At 37.8% G+C, this 25,917-nt stretch overlaps 1 protein-coding gene across 2 annotated transcripts in view; it reads right to left on the bottom strand.

Annotated features, from left to right (window-relative positions):
* Nucleotides 1–25,917, bottom strand: part of DPY19L1 (dpy-19 like C-mannosyltransferase 1) — a 95,566-nt gene that overhangs the window by 40,600 nt on the left and 29,049 nt on the right. For both annotated transcript variants that reach the window (XM_040260206.1, XM_040260207.1), the window contains exons 7-9: nucleotides 13,742–13,799; nucleotides 2,310–2,401; nucleotides 8–107 (exon numbers count right to left, since the gene is read on the bottom strand). In XM_040260206.1, the coding sequence (XP_040116140.1) occupies nucleotides 8–107; nucleotides 2,310–2,401; nucleotides 13,742–13,799 (250 nt within the window). The remainder of the gene's footprint in view (nucleotides 1–7; nucleotides 108–2,309; nucleotides 2,402–13,741; nucleotides 13,800–25,917) is intronic.

Below are 25,917 nucleotides of genomic sequence, written 5' to 3'. Positions count from 1 at the left end.
ACCTTACCTGAGTAAGAAGTACAAACTGAGCAAACTGCCAGGGAAGCATAAAAAATACATTGGAAATGCAGAGTGCAATCAAGCTTCCTCTGTAAAGTTTCGTAGCCCTTAAAAAGATAAAATAAGTTTAACCAGAAAAGATCCCCTGGAGAAGGAAATGGCAGCCCAGTCCAGTATTATTGCTTGGAGAATTCCATGGACAGAGGAGCCTAGCAGGCTCTATAGTCCACGGGGTCGCATAGAGTCAGACACGACTGAGTGATTAACAGACACACACAACCAGAAAACATTCTAACATGGCTCCAAACCGCTACAAATTAGACTCTCTAAACACAATCTGGTTGTAACGTATAAAATGAGCTGATGGATTAAAAATCATGCCTACTGACACCCAATTACAACAATTTCCTGTGAAAAGTAAATACCCAGAATAACTGTAACAAGGGCTTCCCACGTGGCTCAGTGGTGAAGAATCCACCTGCCAGTGAAGGAGACTTGGGCTCAATCTCCGGGATGGGAAGATCCCCTGAAGAAGGAAACGGCAACCCACTCCAGTATTCTTGCCTGGGAAATTCCATGGACAGAAAAGCCTGGTGACTACAGTCCATGGATTTGCAGAAGAGTCAGAAAGACTCAGCGACTAAACAACAGCAATAACTGTAAAAAACAAAGTTTCCAAAGGAGAGAGGGGGAAATCAGAGTCAGTGTATCCACTGTTTTTTCAAACTATATTTTGGTGAATTCACAACCAAATATATATATGTAAAGCTGCATTCAATAGATTAATTTGGAGAGATAGATGATGTCTATGAAAAAAATCACAGAAGTAGCAGATTCTAAGCAATAAGTATTCTGCAGACAAGCAAGCAAGTGTTTAGGATATGGGCTGAGCAGCTGATAGAGGTTTCCTGGAGGAGATGGATAAAAGCTGGGTCCTGCATGAATAGGACACAGAAAAGAGAAGAGGAGGCAAAGCCAGGGGCATTTGGATCTCTGATCTGAGCAGCTGTGGACAATCAGAGCATATTAGCAAGGGAATGAGAGGAAGAAAAAGTTTGCCAGCGCTGGATTTAAGACTGAAGCAGAGAGGTAGGTGAAAAGCAGAAAATAGAGACTGATGGGCAGTCTACTGTGTGCACTGTATTAGAAAAAAAAGCCACGATCAAGAGTGTGGTTGTGGAGACACAGCACGTGCAGTGGAGAATCAGGTGTTCACACAGCACATCACTTCTTCCCAAAGTATTTGAGAAGGAAACGTCTATCACCGTGCGCCAGAACTAAAGGTTATGAATTCAGAGTTCAGCTTACTTGAAGATGCTAAAGAAGCTCTCATTTCCATAATAAAAGAGGAATTTAAGGCAGAGCAATCAGGCTGGAGTTGCAAAGACTTTAAAAGCTAATACAAAAGCTGCCACCCATCCAATATTTTGTGAAAGGCCGGTCTAAAAACACTACCCAAGAGACAAAGCCACATATTCCTGCTAAGCTCATCATGGGGAAATGGATCACCCAAAGGGTTTGATGTAACAGACGTCAACCAGTTCTCCTGAATTCTGCATTGAATAGAGTTAGACTAGTCTGAGTCATCTCCATATTTTCATCATGCTTTGTTCTATTGTTTCCTACACTCTATTTTCTTTTATCATCACCCTCTGAAACAAGGCAGCATCCATCTAAATTCTGTATCTGTCAATAGAAGGGGAGGGAACTATCCTCCTTTAAACTCTCTACCAGTGTGCTGCCTGCATCTCTATCAGGTCTCTAACTGAAGCCCAGAGAAACAGGCAAGAGCCCAATCCAATCCTGCGTTTCTAGCAGGAATTCTCCTAGTATATCTTTATCTTTCTACCCCTGCTATTCAGTTCTCAGGGATGCTAAACAAATGTAGAAAGAAGAACTACACATGACAGTTCCTGACCACGCCTGTTCTATGAACTGTTCTTGTTTAGCATACACTCTACTGCCACCAGCTTCTCCACTTCTTTCTGTTTTCAGAAGGCTGCTGTGATGGCAGAAAATGACTTGGGGAAGCGGAGATGGCAGAAGTGGAAGCAGACTTGCTGCTCCTCCAGCAGTATCTGTGGACCCCTAACTAAAGGAAAGAAGACTAAAAGGCAGATTAAGAAAATGTTTGGGGTAGTAATATATTTTGAAGTTATATTCTTAAAATACCTTTATGAAAGCAACCTAGCAACAGCATCTTCTTAATTATTTTATTACATTGTTTTTACAACGGAAGTCTAAAAAATTCCAGCTTAAGTTATTCAATGCAAAACAAACAACAACCTCTAAAAATGCGTCATAGTTACCTGAGAATGTGAGTCACAAGCAACATCTGAAGTACAAGGAATGGATATGAGAAACTTTCACGGAGAGGAGGTGTCCACATCACACGGGTACACTGAAAAAAAAAAAATTCACAGTGTATGGTACCTTTGCTAAATGTGTTGAGTAAGACATTCCAACTGAAAGCTGCTATTAAGCTTTTCTCACAATGTAATGGTGTGCCAGAAACCAAGCTATTGATATTAACATTTTTACCAACAGCCAAATTAGGAGGAAGGCACACATGGCATAAGACCTTATGAAACAGTAACATCATGAATTGTCAACAGCAACATCCTAAAAAGCTTCACCTGCAGCTTAAAAGGAAAAGAGGGAGAGCACCAGCAAGAAAACGTTCTGCCAAAACTAAAAACACTACATTTGAGTTGACTATGAAAATTAACTATAGTTTGTCTTCTTTCACATGAATTTCAGCAAAACTATTCATAACTAGTTCAATAACCTCAGATATAACCTCAGATAACGCAGATGACATCACCCTTATGGCAGAAAGCAAAGAGGAACAAAAGCGCCTGTTGATGCAAGTGAGAGTGGAACAGCTGGCTTAAAACTCAACATTCGAAAAACTAAGATCATGGCATCCAGTCCCATCACCTCATAGCAAATAGACGGGGGAACAAGGGAAACAGTGACAGACTTTATTTTCTTAGGCTCCAAAATCAGTGCAGATGGTGACTGCAGCCATGAAATTAAAAGACCTTCCTCCTGGGAAGATAAGCTATAACCAACCTAGACAGCATATTAAAAAGCAGAGACATTACTTTACCGACAAAGGTCTGTATATTCAAAGCTATTGTTTTTCCAAATCATGTACAGATGTGACAGTCATACTACAAAGAAAGATGAACACCAAAGAATTGATACTTTCGAACTGTGGTGATGGAGAAGACTCCTGAGAGTCCCTTGGACTGCAAGGAGATCAAACCAGTCCATCCTAAAGGAAATCAGTCCTGAGTATTCATTGGAATGACTGATGCTAAGCTGAAACCTCCAACTGGAAAAGACTCTGATGCTGGGAAAGACTGAAGGCAGGAGGAGAAGGAGAAAGAATGAGATGGTTGAATGGCATCACTGACTCGATGGACATGAGTTTGAGCAAGCTCCAGGAGTTGGTGATGGACAGGGAAGCCTGGCGTGCTGCAGTCCATGGGGTCACAAAGAGTCAGCCATGACTGAGGGACTGAACTGAACTGATTCATAGCTAATATTTCAAAACTCTCTGGGGACATCACTGTTAGTATTTTTATTGACAATGCCACTTAAAAGGAGCACTCCATTTTTGTTTTTACTTCTTTGACCTGAGCTGCCAAGTATTTATAAAAAGTGGTACAGGAGATCAATAAAATAACAGAAATTCTAAAATAGTTATCAGCCTTTCTGAAAGCTAACTTTAGATTTGATTAAGTAATATAATAGTCCAGTTTTAGTACTCTATCATGTTTCTGCATATACATTAAATATATTAATAAGTCCATGTTTCAGTTTAAAGAATACAGCACTGGATTAAATGTAAAACAATCTGATATCACTACTACTAAGCTAGTCACACTAGAAGAAATCATTGCCTCTTTCAAGTCAAGCAGGGAATTTAAGGAATATATAGAATGACAAAGATCATGATGGAAACAAGCCTTTATTTTAGCTCTGCCTTAGGCTATTAGATATCTCTACTACCCATATAGAAAGTTTGAGTCAATTTATTTCTCTTTTTCTACCAAAACTCACCATTCCCTATGAAATTAATATAAATATAGATTTGTCAATGAACTTACATGGAAGAGAATATGAAAAGATTGGAAGTCTTTAAAAACTCATGTTTGTTGTTGAGATGCAATTTTTAAAAATGTTAGTTTATTAAATTAATTAGTTTATTAGAGATTTCAGTATGATTGATAGAAGAAATATATAACCAAAATTTATAAAGTACCAATCTCTATGTAAAAACCAGTAAGAAAATATTCAAACTATATAATACACAATTTGAAAATTTTCCTTAGAATGTTCACCCACATTTATTTCATTACTAAATTCAACTACGTTGTCATCTCTTAGAAATTCATTTCTCTTAATAGCAAGAGTCACTCAGTTTGCTAAAACTCAATTACATCCTCTGTAAAGTATGGATAAGAAAGCTCAATTATAAATTATAACAAAGAGCAAGGTTTTCTCCTTCTAAAATGTTAAGAGTGAATGAATTCAAATGTATGTGAAAGTGCTTCTTGTTTCTCCAATAACACAGGGTGCTTTTCTAAATCTGATACAAACATAACTGCTGATCCAAATGATACCATACAATATGAAATTTTAAAAAAAGATTTGTTTTAATCCTACCTTAAGTAACAATAAATAGGTATTTTTATTTAACTATAATTTTAAATGGAAAATAAAAATCTATAATTCTCTTTATAGGTTGAAATGTAAGAATTAAAGGAGGAAATATACACATGAACTGCTTCAAAAAGGATTGCAGAAAAGCATTCTGCACTCTGACAAAGAATAAGAAATAAATTCAATAAAAAAATCTTGCACTGTTTAAACTGTCCTCATCCACTACATAATTTTTAATCTATTTTGGCTTGGTAAGGGCTAAATCCTTTAGTCATGCACTCAAGAATCAAAAACAAAGGAATTTCAGCAATAAACAGCTTCATTTTTCAACCTCTCTTTTCAAACAGTTGATTTATACTACTAGAGATTTGAGCATAATCTAACTGATTTCTTCTCATAATTTAAAAATATAAATAGAACTGACTAGTCAATTATAACTTAGTATTAGTATCAAATAGATCATGTTTAAGGCTTGTTCCAAGAATTTTAATTAGAGTTAACATATAAGGTTTGAGCTTAAAACAATGATCCTCCCTCTTGACTGCTGCACTGTTGTATTAGCTACAATATTAAACACTATACAAGTGATTCTAAAATGATTCCTGACCTCCATGGGTTTGGCTAGTCCTTTTCTAAGAACGGTATAGGTTTGGTATTCAACTATCCAGATGTCAACCATAAAAATGCTGGATGCAACAAAAAACGCAGCGGCCACACGGCATCACCTGGCTGATGTTACCTGGGCAGTCCCATTGTTTAGGCAGACCCTTAGCTTGGCACTGGCTTTGTGAGGCTGGTGGGACTGCACCTTTGGAAGTCAGGTAGGTTTCTTGTAGCTTCTCTTTCTGTACCATGTACTGATACACTGCCCAATTAAACCGTCAGTTATTGATACATACATCAATTTGAATCGGTAATACAACTTTTGCTTACACAAAACTTAATGCTTCCATGCCATATAATTGCTATTAATAAGCTTTGGGTGCCTGTGTGCTTAGTTGCTCAGTCATGCTCCACTTTTTAAGAACCTGTGCGCTGTAGCCTGCCAGGCTCCTCTGTGGGATTTTTCAGGTGAAGGTTGTCATTTCCTCCTCCAGGGGATCTTCCCAACCCAGGGATCAAACCCAGGTCTTCCGTGTCTCCTATATTGCAGGCAGATTCGTTACCCACTGAGCCATCGGGGAAGCCCTTACTATCTTAATAAAGTATTTCTACTGGTTCTATGGAAAGAAATGCTTATCAATTTTTCTCTCTGATCTTCCAGGATATCAGCATATCCTACCATAAAGTTTGCAAAAAAAACTTCTGTGAAATGAGTCAGCTTTGTTGGATAAGCAGTAACTTACATCTTCATGACTTCATCCTTTGTAGCAATAACTCAAACCTGACCTTTCCTTACTTATTTAAACATAGAAAAAATCTCTGACAAGGTATTATCAACTCTACCACCTTTACTATGTGGTTGTAAACTAAACTCCTCAAGGTTATCAACACGCTCAATATTCTGTATACAGTATGAAAGTATTCATCATGACACAAAAGCAATATAAATATAAAATGAAACAAATGATTCCAACTGCACTGAATGGTAAACCTAACAGAGAAGCAAAAATAATTTAGGTATATATTGAGCTATTTTACTTTTGAACTCTGTATTCCTTAGCAGAATATGATCTTAGGAAACAAAGAACAGCAAAGAAATCTTAAACTTTACTTAGTAGGTTTGTTGTTAGTAATCGTATTAGTGCACTAATTCTGAAATTATTTTGTATATACTACAGAATAAAGCAAATAAGTAAATACAGTTACACTGTGGGGAGGCAGAAGATACAAACATGGAGTAGGGGAAGGCAGTTTATAACACTGGATTACTAGATCAGAATTAATGGAGGAATCAGTGTGAATTAATGGTTTTTGCTGAAAGAAGCTAGAAGTGATTACATCCAAGCAGTAGTAAGTACACCAAGCACCCTGCTTTTGGTCTCTAAATACCATTTTCCACGCAGGATCTAAGATTCCTTGGAAAATAGCTGATTCCAGATCTAGGGACAGGAAAGTACTAAGTGATTTTGAAACAAATTTTTGTGCAAGAAAGTAAGTGTTCAAAGAATACTGAGGGAAATAAAGAACACTGGACATATCAAAAGAGCAGAGAATAGTACCAAAATACACGTGTGCCTACACACACACACAACATAGGAATTAATCTAACAAAAATCTACAATATAAAAAATATTGCTGAAGCAATAGAAAGAAGACTGAAATAAATGAAGAATAGTTATGTTTACAGATGGGAAGATTTGATATATTTAGAATGCCTCTTCTCCCTAAATTGATCTAGAGATCAAGGCAATACTAAAGTCCCAGCAGGTTGTATATGTGCTGAGGGAAGGAGGCATCATGGAAAACTGATTCTAAAATTCATATGGAAATACAAAGAACCTGGACTACTTAGAGCAACACTGGAAAAAAACAGAGTTAGAGACTTTTACTACCAGATATCAAACTTTTAAAGCTACAATATCTAAGATAGCATGATAATGGCTTAAAGATAAACAGCCAAACTGGAACAGATTTGAGAGTCTAAAAACAAATCTACCGATATTCAGTCACTTGATTAATGACAAAAGCATCAGTACAATTCAATGGAAAAAGAACTGTCTTTTCAACAAACAGTACTAAATTAATTTAATATTCAGATTAGGGTGAAGAAGCAGAGACAAACAGAGACTTTCCCTGGCAGTTCAGTGGTGAAGACTTCACTTTCCAATGCAAGGGTGCAGATTCTATCCTTGGTTGGGGAACTAAGATCCCACCTGCCTCATGGCCAAAAAACCAAAACATAAAACAGAAGCAATATCGTAACAAATTCAATAAAGACTTTAAAATTTGGTCGACATAAAAAAAAAAAAACTTGAAAAAAGAAGAAACACTGAAGAACAGTCAGAAGGCAGAGAGAAGTCACAATCTCAGGTTGTGTTTAGCTTCCAGAAGACTGCTTAAGTTGAATCCACTGATGGACTGATACTAAAAAGCTAAAAATTAACCTCCTCCAAATTCAATTGCTTGTAAAACCAAAGAGATCATACCCTGGAGTGAGCATCTGGGGAAACTGGAGAGTGAGCCACAGGGCAGAAATTTCCTTCATTCATTTGAAACTGGAGGAAAATTTAAATTAAAACTACAGCACTGCCCAGCTTAGCAAGACTCATGACGGGATCCAATTGCTTAGCCCTTACCCTACATGCCCAACACAGGAAAAGATAGTCCCTCTCTGATGGAATAAAAAAATAAAATAAAAAAAAAAAACAAGCAAAAACAATTATTTAATTCAGGCTTTATCATTCTGTTATACAAAATATCTTGCATTAAATAGAAATCTATGAGACGTGTAAAATCAAATAGATAACCCACAAGCAAAAGGTAAATTCTAGTCAGAAAATTTAAATCCATAGAGAACATTAATGTTGGAATTAGCATACAGGGAATTTAACTGTAATCATTAGGTTTAAAAATTTACAGAAAAAGATGGATGAAATGGGTGAACAGATAGGAATTTTCAACAGAGAAATAGAAGCTTGGGGAAAAACTGAAATTTATAATATCTAAAACAAAAAATTCACTAGATGGGCATTAAAGCAGACAATGTATCAGAATAAAGTATCAATGAACTCAGGGACAAATAATATATCCAAATAGAGACAAAGAGAAACAAATGAACAAAAAGATGAAGGGAGTACCAAAAACCTGTGGGACAACATCAAAAGCTGAACATACATGGAATTGGAATCCTCAAAGACAGTAAGAAAGAGAACGGGGAAGACAAAATATCTGAACAAAAGATATTTGCTAAAGTTTTCTAAAAACTGATTTAAAAAATTAACCCACAGAACAAAGATGTTCAGTGAAATCTAAGCAGGGTACATACAAAGAAGACCACATTTAAGTTCATCACCATCAAACCAACAGAAATCAAATACAAAAAGAAAGCTTCAAACCACTACAGAAAACATTACATTCAGGGAAACAATAGTAAGTGTTATACATGACTTTTCAAACAGTGGAAGACAGAAGACAAAGAATGACAAGCTTTCAACCCAGAATTCTTATCCAGAAAAAAAAAAGCACTTAAAAAATAATGAAGGAAAATAAGAATGTTTTTAGAAAGGCAAAAGCTAAGAGAACTTATTGGCAGCAGATCTGCACCACAATGCTAAATAAAGTTCTTAAGACTGAAGAGAAATTATACCAGATGGAAACCCAGATCTGCAGGAAGAAATGAAGAACACCACCGAAACCCAAATTGAAACATTCAGCTATGAAAGATGACTAGGAGTTAACCAGGCATAGATTAGGAGACACAGGGAGAGGGAAATATGCAGGATACAGGAAAGAGCATGTGCAAAGGCCCTGAGACAGGAAGAGGGGCAGTCCCTTCTGGGAACTGGAGGAAGGAAGGACACAGCAGGACTGAGGCAAAAAGAAAATGCCCTAGAGCAGAGAGACCCAGAAGGGCCAGGGCATGAAAGATGCGGTAGGCTGGTTTTCTACCACGTTAGAAGCTATTACTAGTCTTCAGACTACATCAACAGATTCATCTCCAACTAAGACTAGCACACACTCTGTTTATGGACTTTGGGAGTTAAGTTTCACAAATAACACACAGCACTCAACAGCCTGAATAAATAATACATCTTGCACTTACACTATCTATGAAATGAATGTAAAAAATATTTAAATCATGTCACTCATCTGCAGGTAACCCTCCATGGCCTTTCCATCTGCTCCAAATGAACCTTACAATGACTGACAGGAGTGCAGAATCAGCTCTTTCCACATCCCACCTTCCACCTTTCACTGTCTGGCCTTATACTTTCCACTCTCTGCTCCTCCAAAGTGGCCTCCTTGCTTCTCCCCAAATAAATTAGGAAACCCCCCACAACCCCCCACCTTTAGCAGAAGACTGTTCCACCTTCACATCCATAAGGGACCTTTGTTTTACTACTGAAACATCTGCAGCCTCTACAGATCCTGACATAGGGTAGGCCCCTCAGTATATGCTGTTGTTTTTTTCTCCATTTATTTTTTTGAAGTATAATTTACAGTGTTGTTAATTCCTATCATACAGCAAAGTGATTTGACTATATATGTTGTTTTAAATGAGCTGAATAAACACAAGACTCAGAACAAATATCCTTACCATTATTAGGAATGAAAGGGAGGATGGAAGAGGAAAAGAGAAAAGGTTCCTTAAGTTGGCAAGAAAAGATCTCATCATAAAAAGCTAAACAAACCTATTGCACATAAAATGAATTTTTAACAGTCAAAAACTGGAGAAAAGTACTGCATTTAGCTTTTTTTAATGTACTCATCTAAATGCTTTTCAATTAACATGTGAAAAATCAACCAATGCTATAAATATCTTATAATAAAAAAACATTTTAAAAGCAAAGCAAAATTGTTAGTTTTCATCTTAGCAAAAATTCTCAATAGGAACAGAATTAACATTTAATTTAAAAGTTTGATAAAACATCTGCATAATTTTTATTATAAAATAAAAATTTTATACATAGGCTCAGTATTACTGATCATTACTATGAGCCACTAATAGCTTCTTTATTGTGTTTTCACATTTTTCAGATTTGAGGGTTTAAAATTTTCCTTTTAAATAATTTGATTAATCATTTATGTTACATATAGTTCTTCTTTTAAAGCAAAAATTTCCCCTTGTAAAACCATCTGGGAAAGAAGTACTTCAGAAAGTACATCATATAAAGAAATGGCAACCCACTCCTCCAGCATTCTTGCCTGGGAAATCCTGTGGACAGATGAGCCTGGTGGGCTATAGTCCATGGGGTTGCAGAAGAGTTGGGCGTGACTTAGCAACTAAACAACAACAGTGAAAACAAAAATACCTATCTTAGACTCAATTACAAAGCAAATTAAATAATGGAAATAGAACTTAAAAGCAGGAAACAATTCACAACTGTTTTTTAGCACACAAACCACTTACTCACATGATTTAAATAACTCTTCTAAGAAAGAAGGGTACCAGTTAGAAAACGGCCAGATATTCCAGGGCGACACACACTGTGTTCTCTGGAAAACTTCACTAAATACATGAATAGTTACAACCAGAGTAGATGCTGTGCCCCGGCCCCCCCAATATAAAAACGATGTACTTTAAACAACACTTTTAAAAATCAGAAGAAAACAAGGATCTGAAAATCTTACAATCTGAAAACCAAAATAAATAGAAAAGTATAATAAAATCATTTTCAGTTACTTGTGATCTCACAATTATTTTATCCAAAACTACAGTTTATGTTCTCAATTAATGTCATTACTCAAAATGGTCACATATACTTTAAAGCTACAGTCATTGCTGCTGCTGCTGCTGCTAAGTCACCTCAGGTGTGTCCGACTCTGTGCGACCCCACAGATGGCAGCCCACCAGGCTCCGCCATCCCTGGGATTCTCCAGGCAAGAACACTGGAGTGGGTTGCCATTTCCTTCTCCAACAGTCATTAATATAAGTACAATTATTTACTTAACTAATTCAGGAAAACTACAGTTTTAATTCTAATCTCATTTAGTTAATCTTTCCTAAGTAGAAAGTAATCCCTAGGTATGTTTCAATATCCCAAGTAGCTGAAAAGTGTTAAGTTAAAAAAAAAAAAAATCTATCAACCTGAAAAATGAACTGAACTGTCTATTTCATTGCTAAAAACTGAAAAGACTGCTAAGAAAGATGTTCATGCTACATGAGTATCAAAATTATTAGAAAAATGTACAATCAAAAATTAATAACCCCTAATGTCTAGTCAAGGCTATGGTTTTTCCAGTGGTCATGTATGGATGTGAGAGTTGGACTATAAGGAAAGCTGAGCGCCGAAGAATTGATGCTTTTGAACTGTGGTGCTGGAGAAGACACTTGAGAGTCCCTTGGACTGCAAGGAGATCAGTCCTGGGTGTTCACTGGAAGGACTGATGTTGAAACTGAAACTCCAATACTTTGGCCACCTGATGAGAAGAGCTGACTCATTGGAAAAGACCCACCCTGTTGCTGGGAAAGATTGAGGGCAGGAGGAAAAGGGGACAACAGAGGATGAGATGGTTGGATGGCATCACTGACTCAATGGACATTGGGTCTGGGTGGACTGCGGGAGCTGCTGATGGACAGGTAGGCCTGGCATGCTGCGGTTCATGGGGTCACAAAGAGTCGGACATGACTGAGTGACTGAACTGAACTGAATTTACACTGAGAATAACACAGTAGACCTTTCTGCTTAAGAGATGGTAATATTTAAAACTGTGCCTTGCCTTCAAAATTTTTAATAATCTCTTTCTTCTCAACATCTCACTGTGAACACCCAAATGCTCCTTTCTTCCACTGTTAAGCAATTATTTCCTATTTCTTTGGGCATTCTCACACATCTGTGCTTCCAAATGTTTTATGGTCCACACCAAGGCACTAAGCAGCATCCACAGTCAAAAAGAGCCAAATAATTCTTTTATTTCTTTGTTTAAACTTCAGACCAAATCAATTAATTGATGTCATGTTGCAATCAATTGTCAAATAACTCTCATCTATAAAGTCACTCTAGCTTTAAATTTTTGTGATTTTAAATACTATGCATGTGCTAGTTTAAGTCTCATTAGTAATCCACTAAATGATAAGAAAAGTAAGTTCAACCCCGAGTCTACAGTTTAGTTTTTGTATGACTACCCTCAGAGCTTTGTAACATGTATATATTCAAATATTGTAGACAGTGTGGAAACACTTAAAAGGATTAAGTTACTTCACACAAAACAATCTGACCTTTTATATGAGAATTCCCCTCATAGAAAACTTTCATGAAAGAAAACCAAAATATATATATATTATTAGAAATTCATTTATAATTATAATTAAGTTAGTAGAAGGATTTCATTGGCATCTTGAATTTATATTAAAATTTAACCTAAAATAAGTTACCAATAATAATACAAACAATTACACAAGCTAATAATTACTTAGCAGCAACTATGTGTTAAACATTGCTCGAGACACATTACAGATATGAGCTCACTTAATCTCCCAATAATCCAATGAGATGGATAACATTATTTTTCCCATTTACAAAGAGAAAACTAGGGTGGGTGAGATTAAAGGGCTTGCCCAGGTCACTCAGTCACGAAATGGCAGAGTCAGGATTTGAACACAGGTAGCCTGGATGCAGTCTATGCTTTTTACAATGTTATTCTCTTTAGAAAGAACTTGGATACATGCACAAATTTATAGATACAATAAAACATTCTGCAAAGGACACTTAAAAGTATATCAAGGTTTAATATAAATGCATTAAAATAGAAACATATACTATAGCTCCTACATCAAAAGTTACCCCCCACAAGAAGTTAATGGATACATGGCTGGCTTATTTTTATTACAGTTAAAACAAGAGTTTTCACAATTTTAAATTATATACAGAATTAACACAGACCCACTATTTCTTTAAGCCACTAAGAGATATATCAAAAGATACAATGGTTATAAAATTTAAGATAAATGCTAGTGTTTAAAATTTCAATCAAAATAAGATTAAACATTTAAAGTCTGCTGCTGCTGCTAAGTCGCTTCAGTCGTGTCCAACTCTGTGCAACCCCATAGATGGCAGCCCACCAGGCTCTGCCATCCCTGGGATTCTCCAGGCAAGAACATTGGAGTGGGTTGCCATTTCCTTCTCCAATGCATGAAAGTGAAAAGTGAAAGTGAAGTCACTCAGTCGTGTCCGACTCTGCGACCCCATGGACTGCAGCCTACCAGGCTCCTCTGTCCATGGGATCTTCCAGGCAAGAGTACCAGAGTGAGTTGCTATTGCCTTCTCCGATTTTAAAGACTGCTACTATAGATTAAATTTAAAGAAATTTAAGAAATTTAAATTTCTATATATTTCTATATTTTATATTGGTAAAATTTTGTATTAGTAAAATGTCTTAAAATTTTAAGAAATACTTAAATGAAAATCATTATTTCTAGAAGTAAAACCCCTAAACAGTTTGAAAATATTTGTTTACTACCTACCTCTCCATGATTGAAAAAGAAGCACAACACTGTAACCAAGCCTCCTAAACGGCTGCCGCTGGAAAAGAATATAAGAAAATGTAACTCCAGTAACAGAAACCAGGTCGATCCTAATAAAACCCTGAAATAACATAGCATCTGCTAGTACTACAAAAAGTTTTAGCCACACTAGAACTCTATTATTTACAAAACAGCTTATTTCCTCTGATGTATCATTAGTTTAAAAAAAAAGTTTTGTTTTGTTTTTTTAATCATTCTCCATGCTCAAAATGGACAGAAAATCAGAAACTGACAAGGAATAAAAAATTCTTATTCGTCATGTTACTGTGTACCATGCAACCTGATCTTTCTTTTTTCATTTTTTAAACTTCTTCAGTACCAACTATTTTTCTTTGTATATAATATATATTCAGGAAGAGAGGATGGAAGCTAGTACAGAAAAGTCCTTTACGGTCAGAAAGCTGGAAATCACCATACTGCCTCCTGCTCTTGGAAATTCACAAAGTGTGTTAGCACGTTAAAGATTTAACTAATTTAGCACTTCCCAAATCCCATCTCCAAGCTACCTTTATACCTGCTTGTGAAACACTCGTTTACAGATTAAGTTTTATCATTTATTTTCAAAAAATTGGGAAACACAACACAAACATCAAAATATGAGAATCTGGCTTATACCTCTAACTAAGAAACCACAATGGTATAGTTTGACAGTCCTAACAGTTAAAGCTTCACTTGCTCAGGTAAGGGTGAAATACGTCCCTTCTGACCCTGACCAAAAGCATCTGGGCAAGGGAAAGGAAGGCTGTTTTCAGGTTTGTTTCACCATTTCTTTCATCTCTACTCTTGAGGTCTTTGAGTTCTCTTTAGCTCATGCTGCTTTCTTGTAATTTTATCCAGATATCCTTCCTTCCTTCTATCCACCCAGAAATATGTATATATCACAGAAAAGCAACAAAGAATCAGACACAGGTATTCCAGGCCATTCTGTTCATTCTTCAGGGTGTAGGAAAGAGGAAACACAGAGGAGATACATGAGATGGCAGGGATAACTCACGTACGAACATACACCCTCCCCAACATCCCCAGAAGCAAACAGGAAGGGCTGGGACAGTCAGCCTTGGCTCAAGAGGGAAGTGGAGTCTGCATGTTTAATGGCAAGGAGTTTACAGAGTTGCTATTTTCCCCACAGAGTTAGGGCACAGAGCCACGTGCTGCTCAAGAGAACAGGGAGCAGTGCTAAAAGTCTGAGGAAAGTGGAGGAGGAGGTGTCTGAAACACCACTTGCACTTAGGAGATAGGTAAGGAGGGAAAAGAGAAGGGCTCTAGAGCCCTCTTTAAGGGATCAATAGAAGTTCAAGATCACAAATTGTCACAGAGACACTAACAGTAAGGCTGTGTGATCTTTCTCCACTGGTTACTAACTTGGACCGGCACAAATGAAATATAAAGGGGCAAAGAAAGCATGCTGGCCAGACAGCAGTGAAGTGATGGATTACAGGAATAAGAAAGGCAGATAAAGGAGCTAGAAAGGGTACAGGACAGGGGTTGGAAGTTGGGGTTCTCTCCTCAAGAGGCATAGCATGGCTACTTCAAAAGACCAGCAAACAGGCAAACTCTAGGCTCACTGTAAGTGATGAGACTTTAGGAAGCTTAAGAATGTATTATGGGGACTTCCCTGATGGTCCAGGGGTTAAGAACCTGCCTGCCAACGCAGGGGACACGGGTTTGATCCCTAATCTAGGAAGATTACGCATGCCACAGGCAATTGAGCCCGTGTCCTGCAACTACTGAAACCTGCACACCCTAGAGCCCGGGCTTTGCAACTAGCCAGTAGCCCTGGTCACTGCAACTAGAAAAAGCCTGCGTGTGGCAATGAAGCACCACTGAAAATAAAGTTTCTTAAGAAAAAGAATGAGTTATGGATTTAAATAATTAGATGTTTAAATATTAGAAATTAAAGAGACAAATATATTTTAACAATTTGAACATATTCTAACAAGACAAAAAGCTATAGATCTATATATTTTTTAAAAGTGGTTTCCTGCCAGCAGCCCTCCTCCAGTCCTATTCACCAAAGAAAATCAATAACATTTGTTGTGTGTCCATCCTTCCAAATCCTTCTCTATAACCATACAAACACATATTTTAATGTTATTACTATTAACATCCCTCCAAAATGTTCCTTTCCTAATTAATCTGTTATTCCTAATCCATACATTTAACCCAAAGCATTCTTTTCAACAGATGTCATATATTGCACAGTACAAACACTTTGCAATTTGTTCTACCGTTTCCCTGTTATTGGTCATACAGATGTTTTTCAGTTCCTTGTTTTAATTTTTTAAATGATAAAATAACATCTTTGCACATGTAAAAAATAGTGTTTTTACTTCTACCAGATAGACCTGTGAGACTGTCAAGTCAAAGAATGTGGACTTTCCAGAAAACCCACTCCAGTTCACACCCTCACCAGCGTATGAAGGGTTGATTTCACTATAACACAGAAGCCAATGTGCCCAGACCCTTTTACATTTTGCCCATAGAAGGGTGGAGATTTTTTCTCACTGTTATTTTGATTTGTTCTTCCTGCCTATTTGTACAAAGCATTATGTCAGTGGGTTGTTTCATTTTGCTTTCTTCATTTACTCTTTTGTGAATTGTTCTGTTCACATTCTTATCTGTTTTTCTACTGGATTCTCTGTTTCCCTATTTAAAGATTAGGGATATAAATTTTTTACTGTTATATACATGAAAAAATCTTTTGGTATAAATTATGGTTTATTCTACAATAAAAAATTTAACTTTATGTAGCTAATTTTATAGTAAAATGTCAATACTTTTTCTTTTTTTCCTTCTGCATTTCCTGGCTTGTCTGTGAAGGTCTTCCCCAATCTCAAAATTATACAGTGTTCTCCTATAATAAGATTATAGTGCAGCATCTTTTGATTACAGACAGCTTTGCTTAACCAGGCAGAGAGGCAGATTTTCTGGTATACTGAGGCTCTGTATAGCCAAGAGCAGAGAAAAAACTTTGCTTATCTACAAGGAATGTTCCATATTCCAATCATTAGGAAATGATATGACTTGCAATAAATCCAAAACAGTGTTCCCAGCGTTTAACTTCCTACCCTCTGATGTTTAAAGACTATCACATAGGTCATTTTATTTTGCTAAACAGAAAAGATGTAGCAACCAGAATATTTAAAATCATTTTTTTTCCATTACAGTTGATTAGTTGATATTTCAACATTTCCTAGTGGTTAAAAAAAAAGTTTCTTCTGCAATATTACCACCAACTGTCAGAAAATATGAAAGCTCCTATTGTGCAAATTTTAAAGCATTCTAAGCTTGGTAAACATTTGCCACAGTTATTCATACATCCCAATTAACCTTGGACCTTAATTTCCCTAGATATAAAATAAGGGGATAAGAATATAAAAAATCTTAAAAATACTTATCAATTCTAATGTTTAATAATCTTGTAATTTTCTTCTTTCCCAAATCTTTCTGTAAAGTGGATTTAAACCAGTCATCACATTTTGGTAGGCTCTGTTAATCATTGTGGTTTTTACCTCTATATACCAAAGAATTATGAAACACGCAAAGTTCAAAATAAACAAAGAAACAAAAGTAATCACTGTTGTTGTTTAGTCACTAAGTGGTGTCCAACTCTTTTCTGACCCTATGGACTGCAGCCTGCCAGGCTCCTCTTCCACGGGGTTTCCCAGGCCAGACTACTGGAGTGGGTTCTAATTTCCTTCTCCAGGGGATCTTCCCGACCCAGGGATCAAATCCATCTCTCTTGCATTGCAGGCATATTCTTTACTGCTGAGCCACCAGGGAAGCCTGATATTAAATTACCCTGTGTAAATGCTTAAGAAAGAGAATATGAAAGAGTAATTTAGAAACAAATCAATCAAGAGGATTTCACGTCTCGAATTTGAGATGTAAGCCTCAGCACCTGCTAGACCACCAGACCTGACTGAGAGCAGACCATCCTCCCTTGAACTTTTTAATTGTTTTAGTCCCTATGTTGTGCATGACTCTTTGCAACCCCACGGACTGTAGCCCGCCGGGCTCCTCTGTCCATGGAATTCTCCAGGCAAGAATACAGGAGTGGGTTGCCATTTCCTCCTCCAGGGGATCTTCGTGATCCAGGGATGGAACCCGCAACTACTGTTTGGCAGGCAGATTCTTTACCACTGAGCCAGCCACCAGGGAAGCCTTCTCTTAGGGCCAGGGATATTTTGAACATTAAGAAAAGAGAAAGTAAAAGGTGAGAAAGAGAATGAGAATCAGGAAGGCTGAGAAAAGTTCTAAGCTTGGTCCTGACAGTCTGTTATAAGCAAATAATCAATGCCTTTAATTTAACTCTCTGTCTGCTAGGACTAAGAAAAAGAGTTTTATTTACAAGATTGTGAACTTCTTGATACATCACTGCAACTGTTATAGTGCCAAATACTGAGCCTCTCCTAAGGCAGAGATTCAAAAGGTATCTTTAGAGTAAGTGAAAACATGAAAAGTCTTCAATCAGAACACCACTGGCATTCATTTTGGGAAACCTTGTGGTTAAACATACATTTCCGGTCACTGGTACTGGGACCTCCACTCCATGAGGTACAATTTCCTCCCCACCAGCTCAGCCTCTACCGATGCTTCCTTCCCCTCCTGCCCTGAAACCTCACTCAGCTGGGAGAGTCACTCTGTCAGGCTCCTACATGGTTCTAGGCCCGGAGGTGAGGCCAGCAGTCTCCTCTATTGTCATCTTCATTAAACCCTGCTCACCAGAGCTCATTTCTCTCACATGCTCTCCTCAGAGCTGCCATCTCCCAACACTCCAGCTCATTCCCATTATTCACAGCTTTCTCCCACCTCAAAGGCACACTGAGTTTCTTAACCCTCTGCTGAGCACCACTGGAGAAAATTATACCAATGTGCAAACCTGTGCTGTCCTAAAATTATAAAACAAAATTTTAAAAACCTATCAATCACAAATCCTCATGAACTATGCCTCCCAAATATCTTGGAGACCGTCTGCTTCTCTCCATCCCACCCCCACTAAACTAGCTCAGGCCACTACCCCCTTCCCCACGGACAACTGCAACACCTTCCTGCACAGCTTCATTGCTCACTCCTCCTACAATATATTCTCTACATTATGCCATTGTTTGTTACACATAAATGAATACAATCACACTATCCACTCAATCCTTCACTGGCATTCCACTGTTCTCCGGAGGAAATTCAAACACCTAAATATGTCTAGGATGCTGTGTGGGATCTGGTTGTGTGTATACCTCCAGATGCCTTTCACTATTCTTCCTTCTACCCCAAAACCTGTGCTCCAGTTGCACTGTACTGTTACAGTCCCTCAAATGAAATCACACTGACTGCAGTGAGTAAAACAGCCTGGTGGGGAACAGGACCGATGGCAGAAGAGATTCTAAGAAGAGAGATGCCTATGAGAGAAAACCCTGGTATCCTAGTAAGAGTGGTGCTGGGGGGCCCCAGAGAGAGAGAGAGAATGTCAGACTGTCCCAGGGAGACAGAATGCTGGGGGGCAAAGAAACAAGTACAGGGATGCCAGAGATATTCTGAAGAAAGAAACCAACGGGGTTTTGTGACTACTTGGACATCAGAAGTAACAAAAGGGGATAGTCATGGATATCTTCTCAGGCTCAGACTTGGGCAACAAACAGTGTGGTTAGTGTCATTTGCTGAGATAATGACACAAGAGGAGGCAGATTTTGTAGAAAAGACACCAATATTTTCAACTAATAACTTTCATCAATTTAAGCATGAAGAGAAATACTTATCTTTTAAATATTCATATACAACTGTTATACCAAATGATTAAAGACGTGCTAACCCACCAAGCTAATAGAACATTCAAAAACAAAAACAAAAACAAAAAAACATGAAGCTGGAAAAGTCTGAGCTAATACAATTCACAGCCTGTTTAAGACACATTTTTAACCAAAAAATCCAGCCTGTGTAAACAGTAAATACTGATTTATTAATGAAGAACAGAAATGTCAAGTAAAATAATGAAAAAAAATTAGCATAAAGGATAAGAAATTCAACTTCTCCTTAAAACAGGTGAAGGGCTAGGGAGAAGTAAAATCTTGATATAAAATCTTAGTTCTGCCACAGAGCCTAAAAAAAAAAAAAAAAACAACCCACTGCATCACTTCATAGGTGACTGGGGTTGGATCATGAGAAGGACATGTACGAAAATTGGTTATATTAACTATGACTATTCACTTCAGGACAGAAAGTGAAAGTTGCTCAGTCGTGTCCAACTCTTTGTGACCCCATGGACTATACAGTCCATGTAATTCTCCAGGTCAGAATACTGGCGTGGGTAGCTGTTTCCTTCTCTGGGGGATCTTCCCAACCCAGGGATTGATTCTGGGTCTCCCACGTTGCAGGCAAATTGTTTACCAGCCGAGCTACCAGGGAAGAAAGGAGGGTATTAAGCAAAATTAAAAGGGAGGTCTGACATACAGACTAATCTTCCAGGTCCTCAAGGTGTCTGGAACCTATTTAGAAATAAAGTAGTTAAAAAAAAAAATTCTAGTATCAAGGAAGCCACTATGAATCTCCAATGGCCAAAGAAGATAACAGAAGAACAGAAAACCAGAAGAGCATTTTCTTTGCACTGTGTGACTGGTTGGTTCCTCATGTGAAAGAAAAGGCATTTTCTGATGAGTAGCTGTAGTCTACAACAGAATGGCCAGGCTTTTCTCACAATACAAATTGAAGGAGGATCTGCAGGTAAGAGACAATGCAAAAAAACAAAACTTCAAGCTCAAAACTCTTTAGAAGAGCTGGAAATTTCATAGAAACTACAGTAAAACATAACAGGTAAAATAAGGGAGGGGATAAAAAACCCAGAAATGTCTATTTCAATCCAAGAGTCCCCTATCCAAACAATAGGATTTTGAGGAAAAGAGACAATGGAAAAGAGAAAGTCATCAAAGAAGTAATATAGAAAGTTTCCCCCAGAAGAATGCACATGTCCAGAGGAACAAAGCCGTTAGAGTATCTGATATAAAGAATGAAACCAAATCTACTACATCATGACCTTTCCTTAAGATATGGAAAAAAAGAATCCAAAAGCTGCCAGAGAGAAAAAATGAACCAGGTACAAAAGGAACTGATGGCAGAACAGCACCTAACTTTTGAAAAGCTACAGGGAATCTTAGAAGACAGTGGAATAAAGTCTAAAGAAAACTAAGGTACTGAATTAGCCAAAAAGTTTATTCAGGTTTTTTAGGAAAAATCCAAATGAATTTTTCTAAAACCAGTCAAACTATTGACCAATATAGTGTGGAGCCAAAAGACACAGGGTTCCAGGAGAGAGGCCCCAAAGTTTAGGAGTGGGAGAACTGAAATGGTGAATTTTATATATTTGGCAACATATAAATTGTTTTACAGTTTACTTGCTGACTGTGAAGAAAGCTGAGCAGCAAAGAATTGATGCTTCTGAACTGTGGTGTTGGAGAAGACTCTTGAGAGTCCCTTGGACTGCAAGGAGATCCAACCAGTCCATTCTAAAGGAGATCAGTCTTGGGTGTTTGGAAGGAATGATGCTAAAGCTGAAACTCCAGTACTCTGGCCACCTCATGTGAAGAGTTGACTCATTGGAAAAGACTCTGATGCTGGGAGGGATTGGGGGCAGGAGGAGAAGGGGACGACAGAGGATGAGATGGCTGGATGGCATCGCCGACTCAATGGACGTGAGTTTGAGTGAACTCTGGGAGTTGGTGATGGACAGGGAGGCGTGGAGTGCTGCAGTTCATGGGGTCGCAGAGTCGGACACGACTGAGTGACTGAACTGAACTGTGGTTAATGGACACGACTGAGAGACTGAACTGAACTGTGGTTAATAATTAACTGGTATACAAAAAGTGAAGGAAAACAAAATAATAGATGACTCTTAACTACAAGAAAAAAATTGTTTCCATGTAAACAACTATTTACCCTACCAGACTCAGGGCTTCCCAGGAGGGACAGCAATAAAGAATCTGCCTGCCAATGTAAGAGACACAAGAGATGCGGGTTTGATCCTTGGGTTGGGAAGATCCCCTGGAAGAGGAAATGGCATCCCACTGCAGTATTCTTACCTGGAAAATTCCATGGACAGAAGATCTTGGCAGGCTGCATTCCACAGGGTCATAAAGAGCCAGACACGACTTAGTGGGCCAAGCACAGAGCACAGCACTTGACTAAGCAGTGTGCAATGTTTATATGGTCATAACAACATAAATATGGACTACTGTCTGAAAGTGCTTTCTCCGGACAAAGAAGTGGATGGGCGATGGGGACAGACAGGGCAAGGGACTGGTGCTTCATTTCATCACAAAAGCCAACACAGAAAATAATGACAATTAACTTTAAAATCACACTAAAAAGTCTCATACCCAGCTGTAGAATAGAATAAAAAAATAGCTCAATAAACTTATTTGGGAACTTGCTGATTTTCACTGGACAAAGAACTATAAGTAAAACAATCATAAAAATTTCCCAGGTAACAGGAAAACAGACATTCTTATTCATCACCAAAGGAAATAAAATACTACATTGTATTGTTTTTTTAAGCGAGGATAGTGGGTACTATAGAAGATAATCACAGAGATGCATGAAACATAAAATAAGGGGTTTCATATAGTTGTTTCTTATAAAGCCCTAAAAGAAAAGTTCAGTAAAAGTATTTTCCATGGAGAACAACAAACAAAAGCCCAGGGAGACAGCAGGGTCTGGAGAGGTAACAGGCAGCTTAGGTAGACTCAAGAGTCAACTTTACTCACTGCTCACTGTTTTCTACAGAAGATCTGCTCAGATGATGCTTAATCTAAAATAGAAAGCCAAATGCTGAAGGAGCTCCAAAACCAAGAAGAGGTATTTTCTGGGCACCCTGGAGAACACTGAATGGAAAAGGGCTCAAAGATTCTATAACATGATCTAAAAATCATACTCAAAATCAGGTGCTGTAATGATTCTATTTCTTGTCTTATGAATTGTGGGGAAAGGATTTTTATCCATCCTTCAGCTACAGTTTCTATGCCTTTTTACTACAGAAACTCTAAAGATGGTGGCAGCCATAATCATAATCAGTGAGAGACTAAAGAAAAAATTAAGCACAAAAGTGCTGGGCACAGCACTTCTCTGTGAAAACCTTGAATGGCTTCGTGTCATTATTTTACCATCCTTAGGCTAAAAGCAGACAAAAGAATGGCTTGGCCTGGATGCCAGATAATCTCCATAGAAGGGGCTGGTAAGAGGTGGATGAGACCACATTCTCACCACTGGTGTGACCAGATTGCAGTACAGGAAGGAATAGGAATTTTAAAGCTAAGACTGGGGGTGACAAGGACACCCAAGCAGTAGTCCAATCAAAAAATCTTGTTTCCATTTTGTTCTCTGAGAGGAAAATGAAGAGATGTTCCTTGGCAGAAGGGAAGGAATCAAAAACAGACAGACTGAAGGATAGTGACGAATAAAGAATAACTACTTCGTACAAGTAGGGATGAACTCTATAAAACCAACAGGGGGATGAGCCCTAAAGCAAAAACACATCTTCTAAGGGACATCCCTCTTTCAGGGCTAATTCTGTCCTATATTAGTTTTCCACTAATAGAAATATTCAAGGTTTGTTTTGAATTCCTCTAAATTTCAAAGGAAGGCAAAATGATCAAAGGCAACAAACTTGTGAAACAGATGTACTTCTGGAGCACACACACAAACCCCCAGACAGACACCTCTATCAGAGAATTAATAGAGACAGAAGACAAGTCCAGTAGGAGTGAAAAGGAGAGTGAGATGATATGGAGAGGCTAGGCCTCCTTGGGTAAAAGGCCTTTCAAATTCCCAGTTTCAGTTTTTACGAGGCCCAAATAGTTGGGTTTCCTGTTCCCTAATTCCACAAGACCTCTGTATCCCAGGACCACATCCCTCTTTTATTTGAACTAGTCAGAGTATCTCTGGTGAGCTATTTAGAAAAAAGAAAAAAGAAATCCTGTTTAGAAACTCTCTTTTGTATACATCTTTTATATAAATAAAATTTATAATAAATTTTATTAAATATGTATTTTTTTCCAGAGAGCTGGCTGTTAAACATTTACCAGCACACCATAACTTCAGGGTGAATAAATAGTTATATGTACCATCCAATCTATTCTTACTTAACAATCTCAATTTCCAGAATAACACTAAAATCAAACAACAAAGAAGAAAAGGATTAATATTACTTGCATGACACCTGCCCTTCAGGTCCAACAAGAAAAGCTTTTGGCATTTATCAATAAGAGAATTCCATCTCTCAGGAATGAATGAATTTCCCCAAGATGCAATGAGGACTTTCCTAACTGCCTGCTAACTACTCTCACATGTTCCAACCTCCCTGCAGAACAGAGACATGTGGGGTCTTGAGAAACTGGCCCCCAGAAACTTAGTCTGCAGCTGAGAAATATCAGATTATCTTATGAAATACATAACTGTAACTATGACTTAACAACACAGCTTGTAGAAAATAATTAACAATAGGTATTTTGAAGAAATACTAAAATACTGAGAATTCCAGACAAAAAGGTACATTATGAATAGGTCGTGTTTGCAAAAATACCTTACTTCATCTCCTCAAGTCAGAGCTTGGCAACCCAGCCCCATTTCACCACTTGTGTATGCTTTCTGTTTTCCCTTCCACTTCCATTTCTGCTGAAATGAACTGGCTTACTTGACTTCAGGAAACTTACATATGTATTATTTTAAAACAAATATACTTCTGGATTTAAAAACACCATACTCAATTAGCCTATATATTTCTAATCTGCTCAAGAAATTTCAACTTTCATTTCTCAATAGAAACATAGTTTTTATAAAAAAGATTCTAAATTCAATTGAAGATATCCTCTTCTTTATTGTTAACCCACATGGTAAGAAGTCTGCAGCTTTATCCCACTTTATAAAATTAGAAGGGTGGCAAACCTAACAATCAAGGAAGAAAACATTAAGAACTACCTAGTAATTTGAGACTTCTAAAAATATTCATGTCAAGAACATTTAAAAATGCAATGAAAAAAAAAATGATAGAAAAAGTGATAGAAGACTTGATTCACCGTAATATAAACCAAGATCCCTGCTAGAGTATAATTTACACACCTGGGCCCCCAGGGTGCAGTACAACTGTCAAGAGAACAGAAGTGACTCCACAATGCTCATTTGGGGATGGGTGAGGCTAGGAAGATTCTAGATTTTAGGATGTGTTTGGACAGGACTAAAGAGATTATGCAGGGACATGAAAACGTGTGACACTAGTGTGGTCTCTTTACCCAAGCACAGCTCCAGAGGGCAGGCCACCAGGAACAAGAGTCAAACACCAAGGGGGCCAGCGGGGCTCAGAGCAGTGAAATGGGTGCGGCTGAAACAGGACGCAGCACTGAGAGCTGGGGGAAGAACCAGAGACAGCTATTTGGAAAGACCCAAATCCTCTTAAGGTAAAGTCACTCCCTCCTGCTACCCTAAGCAGTGAGTGGTCTAAGATTTTTTTTTTTTTTAAGCCTAAAACTACAGTAAGAAATAAGACTTTATACCACAACTCAGCACACATACATGTATATACATATATACAATAAGCAACAAACAGAAGTTTCTCTAAATAACACCTATTTTATAAACTATGGAGAAGGCAATGGCATCCCACTCCAGTACTCTTGCCTGGAAAATCCCATGGACGGAGGAGCCTGGTAGGCTGCAGTCCATGGGGTCGCTAAGAGTCGGGCATGACTGTGCGAATTCACTTCACTTCACTTTATAAACTATGGTATGTGTTATTATTTATATTTGTATTCTTTTTTCACCTAAGTAGGAATTGCTGGTCCCAACTCACTAAACTGATCTTAAAATCCCCTATGAGGTAACGCCCTCTTGTTTGACAAAGTGGTCACTGGTTGACTTTGGGGTGAGGTGGGTGTCAAAGGTCACATGAGTTCATAGCTCAGCTTTGAATCTTGTCCCTCTATTGGTCACATTTCTACTTCCTTCACTTGCTTGGAAGAGGTTTCCAACCAGTCTGGCATTAAGGTCATTTATCAACAAGCCCAACTCTTTGCTCCAATCTGATCTTCCACAATCCCTCCTCAGTCATTTGTATCCCAGGGAAACGGATCTGCTTT

Source organism: Oryx dammah, unplaced genomic scaffold (genome assembly GCF_014754425.2).
Source record: "Oryx dammah isolate SB20612 unplaced genomic scaffold, SCBI_Odam_1.1 HiC_scaffold_18, whole genome shotgun sequence".
In the NCBI taxonomy this organism is placed as follows: Eukaryota; Metazoa; Chordata; class Mammalia; order Artiodactyla; family Bovidae; genus Oryx; species Oryx dammah.
The sequence above is the reverse complement of the archived record's forward strand: the minus strand, read 5'-3'. Positions and strand labels throughout refer to the sequence as shown.